A 13,774-nucleotide genomic window follows, 5' to 3' on the forward strand; every position below is an offset into this window, starting at 1 on the left:
GGGTAGGGGGTAATGAAAGTATAGAGGGTGCCAGTGGTGGAGGAAACAATAAGTGCGTAGGGAACTAGGACGGCGCAGATGCTGTCCTAAGAGGGCGGATCAGGGTAGTTTTTCCTGAAGAGGTGGGTTTTCAGCCTGCGGCGAAAGATGGGCAGCGACTCAGCTGTCCTGATATCAGTCGGGAGATCGTTCCACCATCGGGGCGCCATAACAGAGAAAAGCCGTGACCGTGTCGATCGTGCGCAGGGACCCCTGAGTGACGGGGCAGCCAGGCGCCTGGTGGCTGCAGAGCGAAGTGGTCGGGCGGGGGTGTAGGGCTTGACCATAGCCTGGAGGTATGAAGGAGCTGTTCCTTCCACTCCCCTGTAGGCCAGCACCAGAGTCTTAAACTGGATGCTGCAGCTACAGGGAGCCAGTGTAGAGAGCGGAGAAGGGGAGTGGTGTGGGAGAACTTTGGGAGGTTGAACACCAGACGAGCAGCAGCTTTCTGAACCAGCTCCAGAGGTCTGATGGCAGAAGCCGGTGCGCCAGCAAGGAGCGAGTTGCAGTAGTCCAGGCAGGAGATGACAAGAGCCTGGATGAGCACCTGTGCTGCCTTGTCGGTGAGGAAGGGGCGAATCCTCCGGATGTTGTAGAGGAGGAATCGGCAGGAACGGGTCACTGATGCGATGTTTGGCGAGAACGACAGTTCGTCGTCCAGGGTCACACCCAGATTCCTCGCGGCCCGGGTTGATGTCACCACAGAGTCATCCATGGTGATGGCCAGGTCTCTGAATGGGCAGCCCTTCCCCGGGAGAAACACCAGCTCAGTCTTGTCCAGGTTGAGCTTAAGGTGGTGCATCGACATCCACCCCGAGATGTCTGCCAGACACGCAGCAATGCATGCTTCCACTTGGGTGTCAGAAGGGGGAAAAGACAGAATCAGCTGGGTGTCGTCTGCACAGCAGTGGTAGGAAAAGTTATGGGAGTGGATGACAGAACCAAGAGATGATGTGTAGAGGGAGAAAAGAAGAGGACCCAGGACCGAACCTTGGGGAACCCCGGTGGTGAGCCTACGTGGCTTCGACACAGACCCTCTCAGTGTGACCTGGTAGAAGCGATCTGTCAGGTAGGATGAGAACATGGAGAGTGCAGAGCCAGAAACCCCCATTCCCTCCAGGGTAGAGAGAAGGATGTCGTGGTTCACTGTGTCAAATGCTGCAGACAGGTCCAGGAGAATCAGGACAGAGGAGAGAGAGTTAGCCCGAGCAGTTTGGAGTGACTCAGTTACTGCTCGGAGGGCCGTCTCAGTTGAGTGGCCCACCTTGAACCCGGACTGGTAGGGATCCAAGAGGTTGTTCTGGTGGAGGTAAGAGGACAGTTGTTTGAAGACAGCACGTTCAAGGGTTTTGGACAGAAAGGGTAGAAGGGATACCGGTCTGTAATTCTTGATCTCTGAAGGGTCAAATGAGTTTCTCATGAAGATTTTATATAATTTTCTAGCTGAATTCTGTCGTTAAATTCAATGTTTCAGAAACAGAAAAGGACACAAACATGTAAAAAAAAGATGAAAGTTTAACATCCTGCTCAGATAGAACAACACGAGTCCGTGAGGTAATAATTCTATGTACCTTTATTGATTCTGCAAACAAACAAACAATCAGTTTGAATAAACTTTATTAAATTATTGTGTGAAGCTGAGGAGACACCCACATGTTTTACTTTCAGGTTTTATACATTTTTATTTTTTTACACCAAGCAGCACCTGCTGAACGCAGCATAAGTTTGGGCTCTGCATCTTTGCCGTTGCCATGACGACCTGAAAGCGTGTTCAGCTCCAACAGGTCAGAGTAACATCACCGAAACGTTTGAAATCATAAAACGGCACAAAAAACAGGTGAAATGTTCCAGCACAGACACACGGTCACATCTGCAGAAACTTCCTATTTAAAAATCTTTTATTTTTTTACTCAAAGTCCACTTAATACGTGTTCCACAGGTTCTTTTTGCCCTGAGTTTGACCTCTCAGGCTGCCCACTGCAGACTTTACAAGTCTCTGAAATACTTAATGTGCCCAAAGACTGAGCTAACCCATAATAATACCCTTAGCTTTAAACTCTTATTCTGTTCATCACGATGCCACTTTTGAGTAAATATTAATCAGCAGAAAACAATAAAGTAGTTTATTGTACTCAGTTATTCTCCACCATTGGCTTCAGACTAAACTCAGGGCTTTAAATCCATCTAAGCCCTGCTGAAGGGTTTCGGGGGTCCAGGATGTTCTGAAACTTCCACAGAAAGATCCAGTGATGCAGATGTTCGGTTCAGAATCTGCACATTTAAAGGACCAGTCCGGTTTTTTTGTACCAGCTTCTTTTTTTAAAACAGATCTCCCGTTTAGACTCAAACCAACACCGTGAGTCAGACCTCTTTCTCAGCTTCAGACCATTAAATCTAGAATTCTAGGCTAAAAACCGACCTAGATGCTCCGACAGGTCAAAGGTCGTTTGGCGACTCTTAGCCCCGCCCCTGGAGGGTCAAACAAAGGTCAATGTGCTTCAAAAAGAATCAGAAGCACATCGTTCCTGTGTTGTTTTTAAATAAATCTAACTTACAATGAGCGGTTTATAAAACAAGGTTCAGAAGTTTTAGGGTTCACAAACTTCTTCCGTGTTACTTTAAATATCTCCGACCGTCGGACTAAAGCTATAAAAAATAATTAGTTTTAGGCTGAAAAGAGGATGAAAATAAAGTATTAAAATCTTGGTTATTTTTGATTAAAAAAACAACAACGGGGACTATTTTCAGGGGTGGATGAATCCAGGTGCGGCGCTTTGGGGCGTGAAAGTCTGAAGGAGCATCGCTGATGTTTCTGAGGTGTTGGTTTGAGTCCCAGCGTGAGATCTGCTGTATTCTGAAGCCTCGTTTCCACTTTCAGTTCGGTACGGTTCAGAACGGTTCGGATCGGGTCTCTTTGGGGTCAGCTTGCGTTCCCACTGTACAAAGGGGACCAAACGGGACCCTCAGGGGTGGAGTGCGTGCCCAAGCTGCTGTGTGGTTAGTCACATTCCCACTGTAGGAACCTTCTGCAGTTCCTGTAACCTTTTCAGGAACGGGGCCATTTTTTCCCTCATTCACACGTACAGGAAATAGGGACCACGGCCCTCAGGAACTAGGGACCGCGGCCCTCGGGAACTAGGGACCGCGGCCCTCGGGAACTAGGGACCACGGCCCTCGGGAACTAGGGACCACGGCCCTCGGGAACTAGGGACCACGGCCCTCGGGAACTAGGGACCACGGCCCTCGGGAACTAGGGACCACGGCCCTCAGGAACTAGGGACCACGGCCCTCAGGAACTAGGGACCACGGCCTTCAGGAACTAGGGACCACCGCCCTCAGGAACTAGGGACCACAGCCTTCAGGAACTAGGGACCACGGCCCTCAGGAACTAGGGACCACGGCCTTCAGGAACTAGGGACCACGGCCTTCAGGAACTAGGGACCACCGCCCTCAGGAACTAGGGACCACGGCCTTCAGGAACTAGGGACCACCGCCCTCAGGAACTAGGGACCACGGCCCTCTGGAACTAGGGACCACGGCCTTCAGGAACTAGGGACCACCGCCCTCAGGAACTAGGGACCACGGCCTTCAGGAACTAGGGACCACGGCCCTCAGGAACTAGGGACCACGGCCTTCAGGAACTAGGGACCACGGCCTTCAGGAACTAGGGACCATCGCCCTCAGGAACTAGGGACCACGGCCCTCAGGAACTAGGGACCACGGCCCTCAGGAACTGGGGACCACGGCCTTCAGGAACTAGGGACCATCGCCCTCAGGAACTAGGGACCACGGCCCTCAGGAACTAGGGACCATTGCCCTCAGGAACTAGGGACCATCGCCCTCAGGAACAAGGGACCATCGCCCTCAGGAACAAGGGACCATCGCCCTCAGGAACAAGGGACCACTGCCCTCAGGAACTAGGGACCATCGCCCTCAGGAACTAGGGACCATCGCCCTCAGGAACAAGGGACCATCGCCCTCAGGAACTAGGGACCATCGCCCTCAGGAACTAGGGACCATCGCCCTCAGGAACTAGGGACCATCGCCCTCAGGAACTAGGGACCACAGCCTTCAGGAACTAGGGACCATCGCCCTCAGGAACTAGGGACCATCGCCCTCAGGAACTAGGGACCATCGCCCTCAGGAACTAGGGACCATCGCCCTCAGGAACTAGGGACCATGGTTGAATGTGGCGCTAAAGTAACACGTCGCTGTCGCAGACGGCTGCGTCGCATCAGTCCCCATCAGGTCCGACTCATGTGGGAATGCAAACTGAAACAGTTCCTCTGGAGAAGGAAGGATATTAGAACGGAATTCCAGGAAGCTTCTTCAGCTTAATGCCACACCGGCTCACGGTCCGGTTGAAACCAATCAGCTGGAAAACTTTTTGGTTTGGCTCACGCTGCACAGCCTCCTCACATACACCGGAGAGCAGAGCCTGGAACCGGTCCTGTGGGCTCGCTAACCCAAGCAGAAGGGTTACAGACATGGTAATGGGTCCCATGGTAACGGGTTCCATGGTAACGTGTCCCATGGTAACGGGTTCCATGGTAACGGGTTCCATGGGCGCTTTGGTGGTAGTGGAAACACTGAGATAAGCGACCCGTACCGGACTGAACCGACCCGTACCGACCCGTACCGGACTGAACCGATCCGTGCCGGACTGAACCGACCCGTACCGGACTGAACCGACCCGTACCGGACTGAAACAACCCGTACCGACCCGTACCAGACTGAACCAACCCGTACCGGACTGAACCGACCTGTACCGGACTGAACCGACCCGCACCGGACTGAACCGACCCGTACTGGACTGAACCGACCTGTACCGGACTGAACCGACCCGTACCGGACTGAACCGACCCGTACCGGACTGAACCGACCCGTACCGGACTGAAACGACCCGTACCGACCCGTACCAGACTGAACCAACCCGTACCGGATTGAACCAACCCGTACTGGACTGAACCGACCTGTACCGGACTGAACCGACCCCTACCGGACTGAACCGACCCGTACCGGACTGCATAGTGGAAACGGGGCTTTAGTTCCTCCACAGGAACTTCATTCAGGACCAAACACGGGTTCAAATGGCACAAAGTCAGCCCAGAGAGAAGATTCCTCGTGTTTCCGTGGGAAAGAAACACCCCAAAGAGCAAGTTAAGCAGGAAGTAAAGCAGGAAGAAGGTGGCGTTCTCCTCACGGAGCGCAGTGCAGATCCAGCTTCCTCGCAGTGCGGCTCTTCTGGTAAAAATCCCTGGTTTGAACGCTGCTGAGAGTCCGAGCCGATCCCAGAGCTGAGAGACTTCCTGTTGCATCTGAGACCCAGAGAAGCTCTGCACTTCGGTGCTGTTGCATGCTGGGATTTTACAGTTCTGGGAGAAGATGGAGAGCCGGGTGGAGCGGACCAAACGCACCCCCACCCAGCTGCCGGGGGGGCGTTACATTCCTATGACAGTGCTGAGCAGGGCGGGGGTGCAGCCAGGCGGCACCAGTGCTTTCATTCAGGGACACAAAGACGGAAAGATTGAGGTGAGCAGGTGCAAGCCCCGCCCCCTGTGAGAGTCAACCAGCCAATCAGAGCCAGGCTGACAGCATATCCTATGACTCCTCCATGTTCCTCTGCGTTTCAAACCGCTCATCTTTAAACAGGAAGTTGGATCAACCAATCAGGAGCCGGCTGCATATTTATATTCTGGGAAACCACAAGACTAGACTAACTTCAAAATATTCTGATTTATCTCAAACTGGTCTTTAACTCCTTAGTTCATTTGGTCTGAAACAAGAGGCTCCTGTCTCTTTAAGAAACCCCCGTCCTCTGATTGGTCAGCGTTTGGAAGCCTGACAGCTCGTGAGCTGAGTTACAGAACAGGCTTCAAAGTTCAAGCTTTTAAAAAGCTGCTTCACAGGAAAAATTTGGAGTAAATTTGGAGAATTGTACCTTTGTTTTTCTGTCGCAAAATCCAAGAAAAAAATCCCGATGCTAGTTTGTAGATCGGTTCTCATCTCGTCTCTTCTTTTAGAGACTAAACGTGACCGATACTCACCAACCATGTTTATCCGACAGGCTTCCAGAAGTTAGCCACTCAGAAGAAAGTGGGCTTTCAGGGAGGGGGGGGGGGCTTAAAGGAACAGGAGCGGCTTTTTTTCAGACAGGATTAACTCAAGACTCGATACTTTTGGGTATTCATAGCTTACGAAGCAAATTTACTCGAGTAGAATCCCAACGTAAATATACAAAGTAAAGCAGAACATGAGTAGATTAAACTCTTTTCTTTCCCTAGCATCTTTTCAGATTTATTATCATTATTGTTATTATCTGCTCATGATTGCTCTGCTCAGAGTTTGTAAAAATGTTTGTTAGCTGAAGTTTTTAGTAGGTGACGGGCGGGTTAATTATAACTCTGATCTGATTGGCTGGTTTGGTTACAGGTGAGGTCACCTGACAGAGTTCAGTTTTAGTCTCCAGACTGAAACTTTTGAGAAAGAAAGCAGTTCAGTTCTGCTGTGTTCCTGTTTGTCCTCTGAGTCCAGATCCACTGAGTAAAAGAGGAAGAGGAACAGAGGATGAGGAGGAGGATGAGTCACCCAGGTGTTGTGTGGAAGCCCCCTGATTGGTTAAACAGGCGGAGGAGGGGCGGGTCTTTGAGGCACCAGAGGCTGTGATGCAGGAGAAGGTTTCGGTTTCCTGAGGAAGACAGAAAAGTGTTTGTTCTTTAGAGTTCAGTAAACGCTGTGTCAGCTGTTTTTAAAGTGTGTTAATGTTCTTACAGAGGAGGAGGAGGCGGCCTGGCAGCGAAGGAGGGCGCCGTCCTGCTGGTCTCCACCACCTGAAAACACAGAAATGGGTCAGATTTATTCACTCGTTTCAGTGAAATCAAACATGACTCAGAGACTGAAACCATTTCCAAACCAGAGTTTTTGAGTGTTTACCTCCTGTGGCGGCAGCAGCTGAGCGTGACGCTTCACATGTGGAGAGAACACAGCCTGTCAGTTCATTTCAATGGTTCCAACTGAAAACACCAACCTACTGAGTCAGTCTCCACTTAATCAGCTAATCAATCAGAGCATCAGTATCAGATTCCCCGTGGAGCCGATTGAACGAGGACAGCTGGGTACTGATCTGTTACCCAATTAACTGATCTGCAGATCAGATCATTTATGATCAGCTGATTAGTTCAGAGGCTGTTAATCAATAAATAAACTAAAGATGGATCTAGTTATGGGATCATTAAAAAGACTAAAGCTAATCTACAGAGGAGCTAACTGGGAGAGCTGCATCAGCAGGATCACAGGTTTACATCAACACTTTGTTTTCCGTTTGTCTGACCCCGTCTTAACAGCACCGTGTTCCCTGCAGGTGCTGCAGGAGTTATCAAACTCATCTGAAAACCGCTGGATTTACTGGATTCATACATTTAATGTAGACAACATTCTTAAATTATAAAGATATGTTTGAATCGTGACAACGTTCTTGAACTGGGAGAACCGTTTTGAACTGGGAGAACCTTCTTGAACTGGGAGAACCTTCTAGATCTGGGTGAACCTTCTTGATCTGGGTGAACCTTCTTGATCTGGGAGAACCGTCTTGATCTGGGTGAACCTTCTTGATCTGGGTGAACCTTCTTGATCTGGGTGAACCTTCTTGATCTGGGAGAACCGTCTTGATCTGGGTGAACCTTCTTGATCTGGGTGAACCTTCTTGATCTGGGTGAACCTTCTTGATCTGGGTGAACCTTCTTGATCTGGGAGAACCTTCTTGATCTGGGTGAACCTTCTTGATCTGGGTGAACCTTCTTGATCTGGGTGAACCGTCTTGATCTGGGATAACCGTCTCGATCTGGGTGAACCTTCTTGATCTGGGTGAACCTTCTTGATCTGGGTGAACCGTCTTGATCTGGGATAACCGTCTCGATCTGGGTGAACCTTCTTGATCTGGGTGAACCTTCTTGATCTGGGTGAACCTTGTTGATCTGGGTGAATCTTCTTGATCTGGGTGAACCTTGTTGATCTGGGTGAATCTTCTTGATCTGGGTGAACCTTGTTGATCTGGGTGAATCTTCTTGATCTGGGTGAACCTTGTTGATCTGGATGAACCTTGTTGATCTGGGCGAACCTTGTTGATCTGGGTGAACCTTCTTGATCTGGGTGAACCTTCTTGATCTGGGTGAACCTTCTTGATCTGGGTGAACCTTCTTGATCTGGGTGAACCATTTGATGTGGGTGAACCTTCTTGAACTGGGAGAACCCTCTTGAACTGGGAGAACCGTCTTGAACTGGGTGAACCTTCTTGATGTGGGTGAACCTTCTTGATGTGGGTGAACCGTCTTGAACTGGGAGAACCTTCTTGATCTGGGTGAACCTTCTTGATCTGGGAGAACCTTCTTGATCTGGGTGAACCTTCTTGATCTGGGTGAACCTTCTTGATCTGGGTGAACCTTCTTGAACTGGGTGAACCTTCTTGATCTGGGTGAACCTTCTTGATGTGGGTGAACCTTCTTGAACTGGGAGAACCGTCTTGATGTGGGTGAACCTTCTTGATGTGGGTGAACCTTCTTGAACTGGGAGAACCGTCTTGAATTTGGGGGACACGGTTGATTGATCTTCCAGCTGCAGAATTTCATCAGACTTTGTACTTATGTTCTGAGCAGCACCACCATCACCAGAATCAGAACTTTGTCCCCAGTTGAAGCCAGACATGTGAAAAACGAACGACTCATTGATTTGGTGAGAAACTACTCAGGTTCTGGAGATTCAGGACAATAACAAGATTAAAACCTTTTTCAGAGGTAATGAAAGCTTCATTTTCTGGAGTCACGACTGGGTTCAGGTACAGTAAAACAGCCGAATCGTGGAGTTTACTGGTTGGTGTGTGGAACCCAGGAAGGAAAAGTGCATTTTTTAATCCTAAAACACAGGCAGGAGGCAGTAAACTCACCCCGTCGCTGACGATGCCTCGGCCAACGGCTGGAGGCTGCGCTTTAGGAGGCGGTTCTCTGCTGGGATTGGCTGAAGCTGCGCCGTCAGCCCTGAAGACAACAACAACACGTCTGAGATGCAGCGCAGGAACAAAATGGAGGAGAAACAGCTCTAACAGCTCTCTGCTCAGCTTTAAGACTATCCGGGCAGACAGAGACCGCAGACAGAGCGCTAACAGGAAAGGAGGAGAACGTTTGTGAGTTCGATAAGATGTTCCATTTCAGTGAAAGGGGGCGGGGCCACACACAGTGATGGAGGTGCTGTTATGAAGGTGTGTTTGCGTTGCATCGTGTTTGGGCGTGTTCACACTCACTGGTATCCCTGCGACCTCTTCCTGCGGCTCACCCCGAGACGGCGCAGCAGCTCGTTCCTGCGCAGGAAGACGAACGCGCCCAGAGCGAGCAGAGGAAGAACCAGGAAGAAGAACACGAGCAGGCCGTCCCTGAGAGACGTGTCCTTATCTGAGGACGACAGGCAGAGTCATCAACACGAACTGGGCTCCATGGGCCCCAGGTGCGACTCCGAGGGTCTCAGGTGCGACTCAGAGGGCCCCAGGTGCAACTCAGAGGGCCCCAGGTGCGACTCCGAGGGCCCCAGGTGCGACTCCGAGGGCCTCAGGTGCGACTCTGAGGTGACGTACCATTCCAGGTGGGTCCGCTGTCCACGCTGCCTCCGTAACCCGAGAGCTGGCAGAAAGGCGGCGCCCAGCCGTCCTGACAGTGGCAGTTCTTGTTACTGTTGCACACCTGGGGGGGACAGACGGGTCAGTCGGGGGGTCATGTGACACACCTGACAGACAGGAGGCGGTTCTTACCCCGTGTCCGTGGCACTTCTTCTCCACGTCGCAGTCGTAGCTCAGGACGTCGGCGCTGCGACACTCAAAGTTCATGCACACCTGAACACAACAGAAGAAGTCAGACTCCAAAATCAGGCCCCGCCCCCGCCCCCCCCCGCCCCCCCGCCCTCCTCCTCACCTTGTCCTCGCCACACTTCGTCCCTTCGTTCACCATCCCCGGGTCGGGGACGTCTGAGCCCAGCATGAAGTCCACGCCGTAACATTTGGCACCGCCGATCGGCGTGATGATGGTGGACGGCTCGATGCCGAAGACGGTCACCGACTGAACGTTGGAGCACTGCAGCTTCCCACACAGGGCGTTTCTATGGAGACAGCCGCCATTCGTCAGCAGGTTCACGGACTAAAGTCACCTCGACGGCGTGAAACTTCAGAGGATTGTTAAATACTTAACAAACCGACTCAGATTGTTCAGAAATATCATGAACAATAACAAGAATCATTTATAGAGAAGGAAGTGACAACAGGAAGAAGTGCTCAGGGAGCGCTGCAGCACCCCCTGCTGGCACAGAGCTGCAACTGCAGCCACAGCAGGCCAACGTTTGCTCTTGAACGCACCACCATCTGAAGGAAAGCAGAACTCTGCAGTTACCTGCTCTCACATTTCTTGTGGCCATAGTTCTGATAGCCGCAGTTGCCGAAGCGATCTCCTTTACTGTTGACGTCTTTGAAACAGATCTCAGGAGCTGCCTTGGCCTCTGAAGAGGAGATCATGAAGAAAGGGAGCAGACAAAGATGGAGACTGAGAAATTAAATGTTGAAACGGCTTTAATAAAGAAAACTTCACATTTTAACAATGAACAAAGCTGTTCCAGCTTCTGATCTTTTTCATGTTTTTCTCTCATTTTATCCACTTAAAAACAACAGAAAATCAGTAAAACGTCTTTAATCAGATCCTGATTCTTCAGTATCTGAGTGGCCAAGCTAACGGCCAAAACACTTCCTGTTAGCTGCATGAGCTAACGGCCAAACGCTTCCTGTTAGCTGCTTGAGCTAACAGCCAAACGCTTCTTATTAGCTGCATGAGCTAACGGCCAAACACTTCCTGTTAGCTGCCTGAGCTAACGGCCAAACGCTTCCTGTTAGCTGCATGAGCTAACGGCCAAACGCTTAGATCTGATGTTAATGTGGGACTTTCAGCCAGTTTTATTCAGGGGGCGGGGCTTACAGGAATGGACTTGGACTATAAAAGCAGGCGGTGGTACATACTGGATCCGAATATGGCCTGACACTGCCCGTCGTGGTGCTGACACTTCCCATTGTAGCAGTAGGCCTGCTGGTTCCGGCACAGCTGCCCGTTCTGAAACGCAGACCACAGTCAGGTTCACGTGCAGACACACGGGTGCGCCGCGGGTACGATTCCCCGGGTCTCACCTGGATGAAAACGTCACTCTGGCAGAGGGACGAGGAGCCGTTGCAGTACTCTGCCAGGTCACACTCGTCTGTGCTGGCCCGACACACCGTTCCTCCGGACAGGTACTGAGCACACAAACAGCAGAAATCAGCTTTTTGTTCCTCTGAGTCTCTGAGTTTTATCCTGTAACGCAGAGTCAGCGGCGTGCGTTCACCTGACAGTTGTAGCAGCACTCGCCGTACGCACACTGAGCTCCAGACTTCAGCTTACAGGTCTGGTACTCGCAGCACGGGTCCTCCTCGCACTCCTGAACAGCACAAAGACACATTTCTGCCTCTTTAAAACTGCTCTGGACAGAGCAGAAAACCAGCTTCTAACTGAAGCCACAGTTTGATGAAATATACACAAGAAACACATAAAACAAGAGTTTTCTGTGGCGATTCATCAGATTACGCCCTATGACACTCACAGGATGTTATCAGAATCATTAAAATATGTTACAAAATCAAAATAAAACCCCACAGTTCCTGTTAGCTGCGTGAGCTAACGGCCAAACGCTTCCTGTTAGCTGCGTGAGCTAACGGCCAAACGCTTCCTGTTAGCTGCATGAGCTAACGGCCAAACGCTTCCTGTTAGCTGCGTGAGCTAACGGCCAAACGCTTCCAAATTCAATTAAATTCAATTCAAAAGTACTTAATTTATCCCAGAGGGAAATTAAATGTTGATGTAACTCAATTAAATCAAGGAGTTATTATAGATGCTGATGGCTGTGGGCAGGAATGATTTCCTGTAGCGGTCCGTTTTGCATCCAAACTGAAGAAGCCTTTGACTGAAGAGACTCTGTTTTCCGATTCCTGTTAGCTGCATGAGCTAACGGCCAAACACTTCCTGTTAGCTGCATGAGCTAACGGCCAAACACTTCCCGTTAGCTGCATGAGCTCTCTTTAAAACTGCTTGACTTTTTAGCTAATTTTAGCTATAATTTTATAGCTAATATTATTTTATAACTAATCATTTTTTAGCTAATATTATTAATATTATTTTTTTTAATAGCTAATAATAATTAGGAAATTGGCCACGATACGCAGCCCTAAAATTGATCTATAACAGAAGCTGACAGCGACTCAGAGGCATCGAACGTCCTGTTTTTAAAGCACCACGTGAGCTGCAGCTGCTGCAGTAAAAGCTCGGACCTTCTCTGATCCGCAGTCGCACTCCTCCCCGACGTCAACCAGCCGGTTCCCACAGTAGGGGGCGCTGTAGGCCTCGTCGGGCCGGGGCACGTTCAGGAGACACGTCCCTCCCGTCGACAGGATCATCCTCTCAAAGTCGTCGGCGCTGCAGCTGCTGAAGTTTCTGGATCCTCTGCAGACGGGAGGAAAAAGACGGCGCACGTGAGCCGTGCATGTCGACGTGCTGCACGTGCACGGGGCTACAGGTGGGCGGGGCTTACGTGGCTCCGGAGTTCATGATGCAGGCGGGAGCGGGGCATGTGCAGGAGCGCCCGTCGTCGTGGTTCATCCCGAGGTTGTGCCCGAGCTCGTGAGCCACGATGGAGGCGAACGACGGGATGTTGTTGTTGGTGAACTGAGAGAAGAAGAGTTCATGAAAGGAATGATGGAGATTCTTCTTCTTCTTTGTTTTTATTTCACAGTGTTTAAGTGTGTCAGGTACAACAGGTGAGCGGCGTACCGCGTTGATGCCTCCTCCGTGACTTCTGGAGCACACCGTGGAGACGAACGCCATCCCTGCTGTTCCCCCGAAACTCTTCTTCCTGCAAGGACCCCATCATCAGCATCATTAGCATTAGCATTAGCATTATGACTGTTACTGCATCATTAATATTCTCTGCAAGCAGCTCACTACAAGTCACAGTTTCAGGGGTGGACACTTAGGGAGTGTTCAATCCCACCCAACAGTTGCATCTCAGACGTCCTGATATATGCTCCCAGGAACAGGAAGGAGTTTTACACCTCAGACGCCCTGATATATGCTCCCAGGAACAGGAAGAAGGAGTTTTACACCTCAGACGCCCTGATATATGCTCCCAGGAACAGGAAGAAGGAGTTTTACACCTCAGACGCCCTGATATATGCTCCCAGGAACAGGAAGAAGGAGTTTTACACCTCAGACGCCCTGATATATGCTCCCAGGAACAGGAAGAAGGAGTTTTACACCTCAGACGCCCTGATATATGCTCCCAGGAACAGGAAGAAGGAGTTTTACACCTCACACGCCCAGATATATGCTCCCAGGAACAGGAAGAAGGAGTTTTACACCTCAGACGCCCTGATATATGCTCCCAGGAACAGGAAGAAGGAGTTTTACATCTCAGACGTCCTGATATATGCTCCCAGGAACAGGAAGAAGGAGTTTTACACCTCAGACGCCCTGATATATGCTCCCAGGAACAGGAAGAAGGAGTTTTACATCTCAGACGTCCTGATATATGCTCCCAGGAACAGGAAGGAGTTTTACACTTCAGACGTCCTGATATATGCTCCCAGGAACAGGAAGAAGGAGTTTTACACCTCAGACGCCCTGATATA

General features: G+C 50.5%; 1 protein-coding gene across 1 annotated transcript in view; it reads right to left on the reverse strand.

The window, feature by feature from the left end:
- Positions 1-6,225: 6,225 nt before the first annotated feature.
- adam9a (ADAM metallopeptidase domain 9a) overlaps positions 6,226-13,774 on the reverse strand; it is a 38,806-nt gene continuing 31,257 nt past the window's right edge. The window contains exons 10-24 of the mRNA XM_075467018.1: positions 12,918-12,999; positions 12,679-12,812; positions 12,419-12,590; positions 11,440-11,532; positions 11,246-11,350; positions 11,081-11,171; positions 10,464-10,569; positions 9,993-10,176; positions 9,833-9,913; positions 9,659-9,764; positions 9,332-9,479; positions 8,978-9,068; positions 6,973-7,002; positions 6,811-6,869; positions 6,226-6,727 (exon numbers count right to left, since the gene is read on the reverse strand). Of these exons, the coding sequence (XP_075323133.1) occupies positions 6,658-6,727; positions 6,811-6,869; positions 6,973-7,002; positions 8,978-9,068; positions 9,332-9,479; positions 9,659-9,764; positions 9,833-9,913; positions 9,993-10,176; positions 10,464-10,569; positions 11,081-11,171; positions 11,246-11,350; positions 11,440-11,532; positions 12,419-12,590; positions 12,679-12,812; positions 12,918-12,999 (1,552 nt within the window). The 3' untranslated portion in view covers positions 6,226-6,657. The remainder of the gene's footprint in view (positions 6,728-6,810; positions 6,870-6,972; positions 7,003-8,977; positions 9,069-9,331; positions 9,480-9,658; positions 9,765-9,832; positions 9,914-9,992; positions 10,177-10,463; positions 10,570-11,080; positions 11,172-11,245; positions 11,351-11,439; positions 11,533-12,418; positions 12,591-12,678; positions 12,813-12,917; positions 13,000-13,774) is intronic.

Source organism: Odontesthes bonariensis, chromosome 6 (genome assembly GCF_027942865.1).
Source record: "Odontesthes bonariensis isolate fOdoBon6 chromosome 6, fOdoBon6.hap1, whole genome shotgun sequence".
Taxonomy (NCBI): domain Eukaryota; kingdom Metazoa; phylum Chordata; class Actinopteri; order Atheriniformes; family Atherinopsidae; genus Odontesthes; species Odontesthes bonariensis.